General features: G+C 42.5%; 1 protein-coding gene across 1 annotated transcript; it reads right to left on the reverse strand.

Moving 5' to 3' along the window:
* Window positions 1–19: 19 nt before the first annotated feature.
* Window positions 20–15,857, reverse strand: ctsa (cathepsin A). Its single transcript, XM_060919353.1, has 15 exons — window positions 15,770–15,857; window positions 15,477–15,637; window positions 15,218–15,329; window positions 12,969–13,019; window positions 6,549–6,635; window positions 6,311–6,466; window positions 6,134–6,225; window positions 5,635–5,716; window positions 5,459–5,550; window positions 4,901–4,979; window positions 2,743–2,888; window positions 2,526–2,601; window positions 844–933; window positions 651–752; window positions 20–483 (listed from the first exon to the last, which is right to left on the reverse strand). The coding sequence occupies exons 1-15, from the start codon at window positions 15,779–15,781 to the stop codon at window positions 400–402; spliced, it is 1,422 nt and encodes a 473-aa protein (XP_060775336.1). The 5' UTR covers window positions 15,782–15,857; the 3' UTR covers window positions 20–399.
* Between the last annotated feature and the right edge of the window lie 216 nt (window positions 15,858–16,073).

The following is a 16,073-nucleotide window of genomic DNA, read 5'->3' on the forward strand; positions in this document are numbered from 1 at the left end:
AGTAGTTAACCTCAACACATTGTCATTTTAATTCACAATTTTATTTCATAGACAAAGGGGAAGTGGAATTTCTAAACAAAGGTAACTTAAAGCAACCCTGAGCAACTGGAGAAAACTAGGTGCAGATGATTCCTCCACTCAATTTGGTCATCTTATACTAATCCCTTTTGTGCTCATTAAAAATTTAAAAATTTGCAAGACACAATCATTTGAACAGGTGACCATTAAAACCAGACTCCAAACATTCACAGCTACTACAGTAAACCAATCATGATTATGCAGTCCTGTTAAGCAAAATGTGGCATTGGTGTGTGCTGTTGACCATCCCCGGTCAACCAAAAAAACCCAACACCCCACACACCAGCACGTGTCACAGTGATCCAGTGCAAAACATTAACATTAGTATGGCTGCTTTGTGATGAAACTGCTGAACATGGCAAAGGCTGCTATGGGCTTATCAGTGGGGACCATGTGACCAGCACCCTAAAGGGGGAAAGAAAAAAATAAATAAAGACCCCATGCTTAAATACTGTAGATAATAGAAGAGATGCTTTTAGACACATTTGAGTCAAGCTTGCTTCAAGACATCATTCTGAATACTCATTACCAAGTTTCTGCATTCATGCTCATGGTAGATTAGTTATACTTACCTTGATAGTAAGGAATGCCAGATTTGAAAACTCCTTGACAAAACCGCCGACCTGCTGTGTCTCCCCGTTGTAATAAAGCCAAGGCCTGCGCTCCACTTTAACCTGCCACAGAACCCTTTATTTCACTGGTTCTATGGGTAACATATGGAGTAGAGAGAAAGGGGGAGAAAAAAAAAACTGAATAGAAACCAACCTCTTGCTGAAGCGACTCAACGAACCACTCGTCACCAAGGAAATTGCAGGCCATGTCGATGTCCCCATTATACACCAGCACACGGTATTTCTGTAAAGACAACACGCTGTTACTTATTTGTAAGTAATAGAAAACCTTATGATGCATGAGCAGCCATCTTTGAATGGCTTTCAGTTCTATAAAAAACTGACACCTCTGAAGGCACATTTGGAAAGTACTACTGTTAGTCAAATCTGCATAAGAACACCGTCTCCAATATAGTAGAATATGACTTGCTCTCCACATACTGGTTGTTTACCACTTAAGTGAGCACTTAATTGTTCCATCATGTTGTGGATGAATCTTAATACTGTGCAATAGTGCAACAGGTAGCATTGCTCCAGGGTCCCAGTTTAGAGCCAACACTCCGGTTACTGTCTACAGTGTTTTGCATGTTGTAATGAGTTTCCTCCATCTCCAGACATCCTGCTGGTAGTGCAGCCAGCTTCCCTAAAATCACCCCTAGGTGTAAAAGGAGTGTACAGTACATGTCCAATCACCCAGACCTAGACTTGCCCTTGCTTAGTATTACATTTGGGGACTCAGACCCCCCCCCCCCAAAAAAAAAAAAACAAACACCACATTTGAGCTGTTCGTGTTTACTTTGTTTTAAAAGACATACATGAGCTTAGGCTCCCTGGCTTGTTCTTTACAACAAGTTCATCTGAATCAAGCACATAAGCCACCTTGTCAGAAGGTGGTGCTGCAATGGAACAAAAGCAACAGCTTTTCATTTATAGGAAGTGCTTTAGTACAGAAATCCCCCTCCCCCAAGTCACAAGCTCACTTCTTTTAAGGCCAATTTATGCTGACAACCCAGTCTTTGCAGATGGCGTCACAGGCAGTGTCTGCGTAGCCCCCCCCCACCTTCGCAGACGCTCTGCACGCACCTCCCAAAATTTGTGACCACTGCAGACAGCCTCGCAGACAAGAGGGCTCCGATTGGTCCACTCTACATCTGCTGTACACACTTCCCTGGTTTGTTTTGTTTTCACAACCACCATTTAAAAACACAAGCGAAGATGGAGCAGCACAAAGAGTGGTTGATCGAGGAAGTACATACATCTATACGACTTCAGTTCTAGTCATTATAAGGACAGCGGTGTTGAATGACCGGTTGCTCAGTAACCGGAAGATAAACACTCCACTAACCACACCCACCAACTACTCCTAGCGATTTTGCGCCCCCTTGTATTGTGGCAGTGAATAACATCGCGCACACCTATTACTCCCTGCTCAACAATAAATTACAACTGTCTGCGAAAAGCCATCTGCGAAAGCCTTGTTGCAAGAGCATGCAGAGGCCTTTAGTGGCTGATCAACACTACCATGCTGGGAAAGAGCCATCCACCCATGTTCACTGCAGCACTGGTTGCTTGCAATGAACTCTGCTTGCTGAATTTTAAGCTTCATCAGGTTACTTGTATTGAAGATGCTGTAGTTCCACCGCTTAATATTTTTGCAGCACACCACTAGCAATCACCCACGTGAACCATGAACTGCATCCAGATTGCCATGTGTCTTCTTTGTTAGTGTGATAACGTACCAAGCTTAGGATCAACCGGCCGATATTAATCAGAACACAGTAAATGGTCTTGGTATCAGACCAACACAATATACTGATTAATTCCCAGCCAACTCACCACTGCGCCAAGTATCTTCAAGTACTGCGCCTTCACATCCATGTAGAGACGTTTATAGTTCAAGTTGACCTCAGCACTGCAGATGCCACATGAGAACCATAATAAACTAACTGCACATAAGCAAAGCTTTTTTTTTTTAAAAAGTAAAATAAAGTCTGCACCAATATCCTTCTCCAATTCTCTAGTATGGTATTATTACAATTTTGAATAAAATCACCTGCAGACCTCCCAAGCGAGTGCATTAGGAGAGATGTGGAGAGCTGACTTGACATAAGGGTTGTTCAGGTACATAGCAGACGAGGTAGAGTTGATGCAGGGAGGGTCAAGCTTTAGTGACTTGAAAGAGCTCAGGCTTAGCAGTTTCTGCATTTGAAAAGAAGTCATTAGTGGGTTTGAGAGAACTGATCCACTTCAACAAGCATACGTATTACTTCCTGTTTGTAGACAGGGTAATGGGAATTAAGCCTAGGCAATGGACAATACAGCATTGAGCTCCCATGCATCAATATCCTTTGATAAAAGGTTGTTTGATGCAGAGAATTTTGTATTGACTAGAATTAACTGGAAAAAAAGGTTTAACCTTTTTGTAGACTTTAAACAGCAGCTCATGATCATGGTTTGATAGGACAGGAGGACCCAATCCGTTAAATCATCTTCACATGAAGTTAACAGTATGCATAATGTCTTACAGCTACAATAGGATCAACTCAATCTACTAAATATCAGTAGAGCTAGTAAATCTCTAACAAAGGATTTCCTTTGAAAAATGTAAGGATCTAGCCCATTGAGCAGTTTCTATATCCACTTCTTGGTTTTAATAACTTGCTTGTTTTTTTGGACACAAACATGGCAATAAGTTCTTGTCTTAATAGACCAGACACCACTTTTGGATCATTTAAGCCTGTTTGACTGAGAATGCCCTGCATACATGGTTTCATGTCAGAGTTTTAAATACCTACATTTAAAAACAGCTCATTGCATTATTTAATTCCTGGGCTCCTGTCTAACAGGGAACGAGGTCACATCCCATTAATACACCTAGTTATTAGATTCCAACAATAGATGAGCCAAAATAATTGACCCTTAAAAAAGGCCCCAACTCATTCCAAGTTAGAATAGGTGGTCCTTGAAACAGCAAAAACAGGTTGAGAACCCCTGAACTAGGGAGACCCTAAACAGCAGGTGGATTGCTGGCAACATCTAGTAGCTTGTATAAACCATCTCCACCAAGCTATATTTGAGGCAACACTGTTCAGTGTTAACAGGTTTCAAAGATTCCAACCCAACTACAAAAATACCAAAACAAAAAGGCCACACCATTTCTTTTTCCTCAGCAGTTTATGGCCAAAAGTACATGGACACCTGTCACACCCATGTGTTTTTGAACATCCCATTACAGATCCCCTTTACAGTTATAACCACCAGTCTTCTGGGAAGGCCTTCCACAATTCTGAGGCATACTGTGGAGATGGGTGCCCATTTAGCCACAAGAGCATTATGCTGTGTTCACTCTTATACCAGTACGAAAGTGGTATAACTGTATCGATACAAAGTATACTGGTACAGTTTAGTACATCTGTCCACACTAGCAAGAAATGTTTGCGGTTTTCTTTCACAGAAGTTGAAATGCACATGCGTGAAATGTTTCTGTGGTTACCAAGTAACTTCCAAGAATATATGGCAGATGAAACAATGTGTGCACACACGCTTTGTTAATGTACAGTCCATTTCTGGTGGTCATTTATTCAGTTGAATCGTATAAAACGCGTGAGGCAGTTCTCCCCCCTCACTTTCTCTTCCCCCCCCTTCCCCCCCCCCCCCCTTTCTTTGCTCCATGTAGCTCCACGGGCGTTTTGAGCCATTGACATTTTATTTACAGCTGGAAAGCATGTGCATATTGTATTGTATGAATAACCCAGAAGACGTAGGAATGCTTCCTTGCGCATTATTTGTATCGATACAGAGCCACTTCATCTGTCCACACTACAGCGAAGCACTACTGTACCAATACGAAACCCATACATTTGTGGGTTTCGTACTGATACAGTTATACCACTACAGTGCCGGTATAGTTGCTAGTGTGGACAGGTGTTGCAGTACGAAAGTAGTTTCGTATCAGTACAAAATCCCTAGTGTGGGCAGGGTATTAGTGAGCTCAGGCACTGACATTGGGCAAGGAGGCCTGGGATACAGACAGCATTCTAGTTCATTCCAAAGGTGTTCAGTGGGATTGAAGTCAGGGCTCTCGTACTACAGCTCAAACACTTACAGCTTTAATTTAAAAAAAGTGCAACACCATTAGGCTAGCAGTTAAACAAACCTGTATAATAAAATGACAGATTATGTACATTACAGTATGCATCAAGTTCCATTACCTGGTTCCATAACGTGGACCACTTGTGGTTAATGAAGTTATTGCCCATGTCATGAACAACAAGCCGTCCATTTTCAGCACTAAAGAAGGAAAGGCAAGTCATTACTACATGTTGGGAACGTTATTCCACAGCACCACCCTCTGACCCCATCATAAGTTCTCATTTCTGAGCTTGGACAAGTGCATAATGACTAGATACAGGACACCAATTTTGCTAATCAGTCAGCGGTTATGTGGCAAGACTTTCAGAGGATAATCAAAATTTAACCTCAACCATACTTTTAGTGCAGGGACTTTAAACTTCCCTGGACACCAGCGGTTACAGCCACCACTGGAGAGAGAAACACCATTCCAAATTATTCCCCAACTGGCGGTTTGATTAAAACGGACACCAACATGACACTACAAAATCTCCCATAAAGTGTTCAACTGTGTCAAGGCCATACATTTTCACTAAACTGTTCTGGGACCCCCATGCCCTGTGGACAGGGTCTTGTCATCCTGGAAGAGCTCACCCATCAGAATAGAAGTGCTTCATTCCATAGGACCAGATTCTCACCTTGTACCAAAAGAAACTCCACCAGCACAATCAGCATACAGGTTATAAATGTTAAGTCCAGAATTGTAGACAATCTGCTGGGCCTGCAATACCTACAATCAAAGCCAACAAGCATGCTTACACCAAGCAATAAAACCAACATGAAGTGAGCAACATTTCAGTGAGGGGACACTTACTGCAGGGGAGCAGGATTCGTCAGGCTTAGAGAAGTTACATTTTCCATCTTTGCAGCAATATTTCTGCAGAGTTGACCATAAACTGAGAAACAAACAAGACATTAATAAAACTTCAGAGACCCAAATAAGTGACATCACCTCAGAAGTCCACCAAGAACCAATATTTATTATAGTAGCAGGCACTGAAGACATACCAGGGAAGTTTTTCTAAACAGGGTGGGGTGGCCACCAGAAAAACCCCAAAGCCAAGGAATACTTCCCATTTGGGCATTCTGAATAATCATGTGGCCATTCACATGACTGTCATACAGACATTAGGTAAACTAACCATATTAGTCACAGCTAAAATCTCTTGGTCTAGTGCTGCTTCATTTATCAAGTTAGTTTAAGCCTGTCTACAAAAGCAGGCCAAATTAACTACTTGATTGAGCTTCTATAAGACAAAAGATGTTCTAGGAAAATCAGGGGACAAACAAAGAGAACCAAGAGTACCCCACACCTCTCTCCAAGTAGTCCATGGTAATAGGCAAAGTAGACAAGGGAGTTGTCATTCAGTTCATAGCTGGACAAGCCATTTCCAACAGCTATACCCTTTTTAAAAAAAAAAAACCACAGGTTAATGCACAGACACCATTACCTCAAACCCACTCTAGCTCTCCACCCAGAAGGAACCAACCTGCAGGTTGAGGCTACTGTCTTCCAGAACTCTCTCAGCCAGTGTCGGGATGTAAATGCCTGCATAACTCTCGCCTGTGAGAAAAAGCTCATTCTTGCTGTACTCTGGGAAAAGTCGGAAAAATTCCTTGAGGGCCAAGTAGTTGTTCATGGACACCTAGAGAATACATGTGCAAAGGAAGGGTCAAAAAAGGTTGAACTAATTCAAAATCCATCCCCCCAAGATCTTGTCCTCATACCTCAGTGTCATTGGTTGTGTATTTCTGGTCATCAGAATAGGAGAAGCCGACACCTGCTGGTGACTCCAGGTATAGCACATTTGCAATCTGCAAATTAAAGAGGAGCGGATTAAAATCTGGCAAGAGACTTCAATTAAAAGCTAGACTGCCTTTCAGATTTAGGACACAGACCTTTCCCTGACCCCTCACTTGTTTAGTGGACCAAAAGCTACTGAATTAAAGTCAGACTTCCAATTTAGTTTTTTAATAGAACAATTAATGAATTTAGGGCCACAAGGCCCCAAATTCTCCACTATTTTTTCCTGCTTCAGCATGACCCAATTCAAGATACTACATCATGCATCACACGGTAGGCCTTCCCTGTTTACACAAAGCATTGTGGGATACAAATTTGAAACAGGAAAACGTTATGTTGCAAAGGAAAGGGGAAACCAGGCCAAACTAAAATAGTCAGTGAGCACCTCCATGTGATCACCTGTTCATTTAACAGTGTAACCATCAGTGCACAGTCAAGGTAAACCTGTAGATGTGGCAGTAATGCAAACCTGCACATGCTCAGACTGCCTTCATCTGCTTGATTACATGAAGCAAGTGACTTCATGCTTATTTGATAGCGAATCCCCTCAAATTAAAATAACTTCCCAGCCACAGAATGGTCTATTTTGTGAATTACAGAAATACTTCACAATGACCAAATTTCACCAGCTGCATGAAATCAAAAGGCCAGCTAGCTTTAAATACACAAGTGGAAAAGTCTGACTGCTTAAATTAAATACTTAGAACTACAAGGTCCTGCACATTTTACAGCCTGCAGGCATCCTGACCAATTATATAAAATTTAGTTGGTCCATCAAGTAATGGCCCTTTTCCACTACCCTTTTTCAGCTCACTTCAGCCCGACACGGCTCGCGTTTCGACTGCCAAAAAACAGCACGACTCAGCTCGCTTCAGCCCTGCTTAGCCCCTAAAACTCGCACGGTTTTGGAGTAGGGCTGAAGCAAGCCAAACCATGCTCAGTGAGGCTGGGGGCGTGAGGAGACACTCCCCTGTGCACCGATTGGTGAGGAAGAGTGTCCTCACATGCCCACACGCCCCGCGAGCACACTGGGATCTGTAAACACTGTAAACCTGGAAGAATAATTACGAATTACAAGAATGAAGCCTTATGCGCCTCACCTCATCTATACACTCTTGCCAGTATCTGTTGCCGTTGTCAGTGACAAGCCACAGCACCAAGACCAGCAACATTAACGACTCCATGTCCTCCATGTTTATTGTTTACTATCTGGGTCGTGAGACTACCGCTTAAAAGCTCACTGATGTCACTGTTTGCGCTGCTTAACGACATCACGTGACATCCACCCACTTTCGCTAACTCCACCCAATGTGTCCACCCACTTCCAGCCAGCACGGTTGTAGTCGAAATGCAACTCCAACAGCCCCGCTCAGCTCGACTCAGCACGGCATGGCTCAGCCCAACTCAGCCGCATTTGTAGTGGAAAAGCGGCATTAATTTACCATGTCACAACACAAGAGGATCAACTGCTGTACAGTTGAGCATGAAAAATGAACATAGAATTCAACCCCCACCGAAAAAAAAAAAAAAAAAAAACCACAAATCCACTGAGCTGTTGCATCATGTTGTAAAAAAGGAAGTAAAGCTTTAATCAAAAAACTGCAAGCCAACAGATGATTCTGCTATGTTCTCAAATCTGATTGGAAAGACGGTGTCAATTTAAAGGTCATAGGCAAGGGTTGGCGGCAGAACGTAGAATATAAACTTGATTTTCTAGAAGAATGACCCAAAAAGTGAATTCAAGCTTCCTGGTGTCTAATTGTTAAAATATACTGGCTTGTGCACATTCCAATGGTTTGTTTACATCTCACTTACAGGCACTTCTACCACCAGGGGACAGTTGTGATGCCATTCAAGGCAAAGACTGGAGCAGTTCTGAGTTTACTTGTGAACTGAGCACACATGTACAGACTTGAGGGTGTGTAAAACGTCTGAACGCGATAGCGATTTTGAAGTAGGAACTCTCCAAATTGAATATCGAGAAGTGAAACCACACATGTATGACTTGCGAAGCAATCCGTGAACGTGGCTCACTGGTTTGACTGTGCAGCCTCGGAAGCAGACAGCGACTCAGCTGACTCTGATCGCAGGGACCCCAGATCTCAACAAGACTCACACCCAAACGATTTATCCTGGTAGTCATGATAAATTCCTACTTTCATCATAATACTAAATAAGAGCCCTTTTGAAGAATTAAGCCACATGTGCACAATCCCTAACATGGATTCGTTTATATTGCTAATACAAGCATTATACCATTTATAGCCTACTAAGCGAGGAAATATTCCTTTTGTCTCATTTCCACAATGATTGTACAGGATCCCTGACTTAACTGCAAGCAAAGGTAAAAACGTTTACCTCCACTCTTGCTTGAGAGTTGCTGGTCCGTTTTGTCCTTGACTGCTTGATTTGGTGTTAGAATTGTCAGAACAGCATCAGGTTTGAGCCTTCTCTGCCCGACAGACACCTAAACTCTCCAGATGTGGATTCTTCAAAAAGTGATCAGAGCACGGAGTGGTGCATTTACCCAGCTGCCAACCCTCACTTCACACACAATCCACTCTCCGCTTCTCCTCTCAGAAAAAGGTAAAAGCTTCTTGAACTGGTCCCATTGTTACAGTTCACTGCACAATAAGGCATGGTTTTTCTTTAGAAATTCCCGAACACACGTCCGCCCTCAAGCCAAATAAACTGAAGTGGACTCAAATGATTTGTTCACCATGAATGACATCATGCGCAGAGTGGTCATGAAAACTGCAGAGCAGAAGTTCTCCACCATCCACGCCAACTTATTTTAATCATTACTCAACGATACTTCTTGGGACCAGAAGAAAGTTAGAGGGTTTAACAAGTTTCAAACATGCATAAATTGGAAGCCTTTGCCTAGGACCTTTAAGACAGCAGCACCGACAAGAGTGGCAACTATAAGTCACACCAGACTTGAAGCTACATTTGTGCTCCTGTTCCAACAGCCAATTCACAGGGCCCCAATGTGCAGCTCTACATAATCTAGGGCTAAAAACAGCTTATTTAAAAAAAACAACAAAAAAAAAAAACACGTCATGACGTAGCTGCTACCAGCAGAAACCAACATAGAAATGTCTTGTTCATATTGTGTAAAATTAAAGCAACCACAAGGTTAGACCATGACCTTTAACATGCAAATTTTACCTACAGCATTTTTCATGTAGCAACAACAGCTCTACTTTATCATCTCTAGCTGCGTTATCCTGTTCTACAGGGTCACAAGCAAGCTGGAGCCTATCCCAGCTGACTACGGGCGAAGGGGGGGGGGGCACGGCGGAGAGACACACCCTGGACAAAGGTTATCACAGGGAGCTCTACTTTATCTTGGCTCAAACTACATTGTGTAACTAGTGATTATTTTCCTACACCAGCATGCCCTGTTGTGTTTTGTTCCTTACATACATATTTACTATGGACTGCTTTAAAAACAAGGCTATCTGCTTCTGTCCTCCCCCCAGTTACAGTACTGGAGATCACAACCCAATTCAATCAACTTTAATACATTTAGGCGACCAAGCTCCAGAGTCAGAGATCTAAAGCACTCATTTTGTAGAAAGTTGAGGAACAGAAAGGTCTGTCCCCAAAAAACCCAAAGTGGCTTATGGAGATTTTAAAGCATCAGAGGGTGTAGCTTTGGGGGGGGATTTTTTTTTTTTTAAACTAGATTGTCCCCTCAGCCTCATTAGGGTTTCTATAACCCTGTATGGACTTCCTGTGGTTTGGGCACAAAAACCCAGTTCTGCCCAAGATGATCACACTAGAAAGCATGGTCAAGCTGCCAGTGTAGCTGCAGTCTTCAAGTTGTGAATTACAAGCATTTCCTCATGTTAATAATTCGCCATGTCAAAACAAGTAAAACTTTCCTCCTTTTGACATGGAGAGATAAGCAACTTTTTTCCATCAAAGTTGCATTTTGTGGCTTTGAAGCCAAGATTTAGTGTGCCGTTTCTAGAATGCAACATCAAGAAAACATGGAAGAAACCACACTAAGAGATGGTTTCTAAGCTACCTAAAACTAGCAATGGTAATTTGTTACATAAAGTACTCAGGCTGCCAGTCAGTGTGTGACCCCCACCCCTTTGAAAAATCCTAGGTGAAGGTTCCACTTTTAAGAAGGTCATAGGCAAGGATTTTCAATTTATGCACATTTGAAACCATTAAAAACCCTCCAATTTTCTTCTGGTCCCAAGAAGCATTGTTGAGTAATAAAACAAGTTAGTGCAGATCACAGTGAATTTCTGTTCGGCGATTTTCATGACCACTCGGCATGTGACAATTTAAGACAAACCGGTTGAGTTGAGTCCACTTCCATTGCCCTTCAGCTTGAGTGCAGATGTGCAGTCGGGAACTTCCAAATAATAAGGCATGGTTTTACAGTGAAGTGTAACAATGGGACTGGTTGAGGAAGTTTACCTTTTACCGAGTGTGGATTGGCTTTTTCCAAAAAAGGATAAAAAGCGGAGAGTGAACTGTACGCATGAAACAAAATCAAGCAGTCAAAGAAGAAACAGACCAGCAACGCTCAAGCAAAAAGGAGAAGATTGGAGGTAAACATTCTCACTTTTGCTTGCAATTGACAAGTCAAGAATCCTGAACAATCATTGTGGAAGTGAGACAAAGGGATTCTCACTTAGAGTAGGCTATAAAAAAGTATAATGCTGCAGCTGGCAGGCTAATGTGGCCTACCGGCGCACTGTCAAGTAATCATTACCTATATCCACTCAGGAGGGCGGTTTAATTATTCTTCAAAAGGGCTCTTATTTAGTATTATGATGAAAGTAGGAATTCATAACTACCAGGATAAACGATTTGGGCTCGAGTCTTTGAGGTCTGGGGTCATCGTGATCAGAGTCGGCCGAGTCGCTGTCCACTTCCAAGGCTGCACGATCAAACCAGTGAGCCACGTTCACCAATTGCTCCATACATATATGGCTTCACCTCTTTAAATTCAATTTTGAGAGTTCCTACTTCAAAATAGTTATCGCTTTCAGACATTTTACACAACCTCTCACGACCAGAGTGTGCTTGGTTTGCAAGTAAACACAGAACTGCTTGTCTGTTTGGCTTAAGTGACCTCACGATGATGTTCCCCTAGCAGTGAAAGTGCACATAAGCGAGATGTAAACACATCTTGGGCGCCATGGTGGTGTAGTGGTTAGCACGGTCACCTCACAGCAACAAGGTTCTGGGTTTGAACGCAGTGGCCAGCGAGGGCCTCCCTGTATGGAGTTTGCATGTTCTCCCATGTCTGCATGGGTTTCCTCCACAGTTCAAAGACATGCGGTTAGGTTAATATAGGATGGCCTTGGGCTGAGGTGCCCTTGAGCGAGGCACCCAACTCCCAACTGCTCCCCGGGCACTGTTAGCATGGCTGCCCACTGCTCTGGGTATGTGTGTTTCACTGCTTCATTTGGGTTAAGTGCAGGGATGTTTCACAATCAGGGTACACAAGCTAAAAATCACATTTAACACTTCTCTTCAATATCAAAAGGCTTGACTAAAACTTGGTTGTTTATTGTAGCCCTGTGATAGCTCTATTTACCATGCAAAAAAAAAAATTGTGATAACGTTATTTTTGGTGAATGTATGGCAGTCATATCTAACAAAATTGTTCATGTCATTTAGAAAAAGTGCTTTTTTGACCACAGGTAGCTCCAAAAGGGATGCACTTAAATCATTTATACCATAAAACAAATATTTGGTTCCATATCATTGGAAACATAGTTAAGTTTTAATGTTGAATGCCAGTAAGTTTTCAGACTATTTATCAAATTAGTATCTAACTGTCAAAAAAGTCCTCTCCGAGACAGCCAATTTTTCAATATAAAATAATTTATCCTAAAGTGTGGTCAAGATATTGGGACAAATATTAGAGACAACTAAAAGCTTACAGCCTTATATTTAAAAGCACTATGGAAGTAGTGGATTCTGAATTGTCAAAAAGTCCTCTCCGAGAATCACTTCATTTGTTTCTCCCAGCCCTGCTTAAAGCTACACTTAATCTTGTTATAATACAAACTATTACACATGCCCATGTTCATGTGTATTAATTTCCAAAAGTGCAGATTTGATAAAAAAAAAATTAATTTGAATTTTGGACCCCTGTGACAAGCTTTGTACCCCGATTGTAAAACAACCCTGCAGAGAGGAAATTTCACAAGTGTGTGATGAATAAAGTTGTGCTTTCTTTCAAATTAAACACCAGGAAGATTGAATTCGCTTTGTTGGGTCGCGCTTCTAGAAAATAAAGATATTCTACGTTTCACCTCCGACCCTTGCTTATGACCTTTAACCCCATACACAAAAAACCCACATACCATATTCCAAGAATACGGGTTGTACTGTAAAGTAGTACCATCATCTTGGATCTGGAAGAGAAACAAGGTCATGTAAGCTCTAGATGTTTAAACACACTAAAATCAGATTGTGAAAGATAAACAGGAGTACAGCTTGCTCAATGTTGACAGGAAGTGACGAAATATTTAAGGAAGTCCCCCCCAGCAGCACAAACAGGAAATTGTACTGCTCCCAGCAGGGCTCAACATTAACAGTAGCCCGATTGCCCAGGGCAACCATTCAATAGATTCGGACAACCAGACTCTCACACATGCTTGCCCGATCAGGCAACTACCCAAATATGTCAACTTGCGTGAAAAACGATGTTTATTAATTCATGTTATGATGAAATTCCATCACGATTTGCGATTGTTTGACTCGGAAAGACCACGTCCCTGTTATCATTACGGGATGTTCAACAACTAGCGGAATTCACATTTGCACATCGCAGGCTCGCAATGCAGTTTCCCATCACTAATAATTATCACGTAGTGCATATTCAGTGTTCTACGCAGACCCTCCAGGATTTCGTGATTTACAAATTCAACCAATCCCCGCGAATTCAGGGCGGTGTTGCAATTATATCCAATCACCGCAACTTTCCTGCAAATTTGACCAATCGTTGGCGTCGTCTTGAGGTGACGTCGACAAACTACCTTCCGCCTTAAGGCCTCTGCATGCTCTTGCAACAAGGCTTTCGCAGATAGCTTTTTGCAGACAGTTGTAATTTATCGTTGAGCAGGGAGTAATAGGCGTGCGCGATGTTACTCACCGCCACAACGCAAGGGGGCGTGAAGTCGCTAGGAATAGTTGATGGGTGTGGTTAGTGGAGTGTTTATCCTCCGGTTACTTATAATGACTAGAACTGGAGTCGTATAGATGTACGTACTTCCTCGATCAACCACTCTTCGTGCTGCTCCATCTTCGCTCGTGCTTTTAAAAATGGCGGTCGTGAAAACAAAACAAACCGGGAAAGAAGGGAAGCGGAAGTGCGTGTACAGCGGATGCAGAGTGGACCAATCAGAGCCCTCTTGTCTGCGAGCCTTCTGCGGTGGTCACAATTTTTGGGAGGTGCGCGCAGAGCGTCTGCGAAGGTGAGGGGGCTACGCAGACACCATCTGCGAGGAGTGGGTTGTCAGCATAAATTGGCCTTTACTTCCATGTATACGTTCAAGAGAAGCAGCATGTGCCGGCAGTGTTGCCAGATTGGGCGGTTTTAAGTGCATTTTGGCGAGTTTTGAACATATTTTGGGCTGGAAAACATCAGCAGTATCTGGCAACATTGCATGATGTGCGAGTCAGTGTTTCTGTAGGCTTAAATTCTGTTACTGAAAGTGTGTTATGTTTACAGTGAAGGACTGTGTGCACTTTACTTTGGATGCCAATGTTTTTGCCAAAATGGTGTTTAGGCAGCTTCAGCATCATACTGTGAGATTCTGTTCAAATTGTTTTTTTTTTCCCCTCTACGAATCCTGAGCCATTTATTTTATTAGTTTATAATTGTTTAATTTAGTCTTCAGGAGAGACTGCCTGCACACAGTACTAGTATTACTAGCTTTTTTTCTTACATGAAAGCTGAGGCATTTATATTATATTTTAAGGTAACTTCATGTTGTGCTGTGAGGTTCTCTGCACTTTAACTTTTGAACCAACAGGAGCATTTAGATAAGTAAAGCCTATTTTTCTGCATTTTTGTAGTCCTGGTAATCTTTTATATTGGTAAAGATGTTTATAGGATCATTTCTCAGTGTCTTTGTTTTTAATCAATAGTTTCAGTAATAACTTAATATTTAACATATCACTCAATTTTAATCACAGAGAGAAAATCGCAACAATTTCTCGCAACTTTCACTTCCTTCCGCAATGTAATCGCAACAAAATACTTTAAAAAAAAAAAACCGCGACTTTCATCGCAATTTTTTGGAAACCCCCCGCAATATCAGACATTTTAGCCCGCAACAATCACAAAAAAGGCCTGTGATCCCGGGGGGCGGACTGTCTATTGGTATGTCCTTCACTACATGACTAATTACCGCATTCCTCGCACAGGGCGCTATAGTGCCAATGCCTGTTGATACAGACAGCGTCTGAGAAGGTTGAATAATAAAAAGTGTAATATTTGAGCAACCATGTTCTGAGTTGGGGCAACCAGAGTTCTACAAATGGTTGCCCGAATGAGCAACCATGTCTCAAAGTTAACGTAGAGCCCTGCCCAGGAATGAAAGCTCACCAGGAAAGGGCCGTGTTCAGTCAGCAAGCCGTCCAGAGAGCTGCAGCCCGGGCCGCCATTCAGCCACAGAACCACCGGGCTGCTCACCGGCTCCTTCTGCGACTCCACAAACCTAAACCGGGTTCACACAGCTTTACAACCGCCATTAAAACACCAAAGCGTCGACGACTGAGCTGGAAACCAAGCTTTATCCCCCCAAAAAACAAACACAACTGCTCAGTGGACAGCACTGAACTTAGAGAAGAAAAAACAAACTCACCAGTAATGGAGGTGTTTGTTTCCAGCTACAGTCAAGTACCCGGAGTACTGCTTAAAGCTAGGCTGCTTGGAAAGCCCAGGAAGAGACTTGATTTCATCCGCATCTGGAGCTCCCAGCACTCCCAGTACTCCCAACAGTAACACAAGCAACACCACATGCATCTGGAACAGGAGAATCAGCCAAGGTTCATCCAAACAAAACCGTCTAGCAGGTTTTAACTACAGGAGTTTATTATATTCAAAACAACCAATCTGCGTTTTGTTTTCCCTCGTAAACCGAAGCCCCTGTCTTACCTTCAGTCCCATTCGCAGTGGATGAGTTCCAGCCCAGCCGCCGCATAAGTACAGCCGTGAGATCACGTGACATCAAACTCGTGATCATGTCACATGACTGATAAACCGCAACTGGGAAAGAACAGCTTCAGCAGGTGACCCAGTGTTACGATTTACAAAACTGCCATTGACGTACTGGGTCAGATTACAGTGTAGCGTTCACAATCCAGCCATATCAGTGCTTACAAACTGTTGGGAATACTCCAAAAAAGCTACGGGCTTTGGATGGTATATTGATGAGTCTGCAAGACAGTATGCACTTAGC

Source organism: Neoarius graeffei, chromosome 4 (assembly GCF_027579695.1).
Source record: "Neoarius graeffei isolate fNeoGra1 chromosome 4, fNeoGra1.pri, whole genome shotgun sequence".
NCBI classification, from domain to species: domain Eukaryota; kingdom Metazoa; phylum Chordata; class Actinopteri; order Siluriformes; family Ariidae; genus Neoarius; species Neoarius graeffei.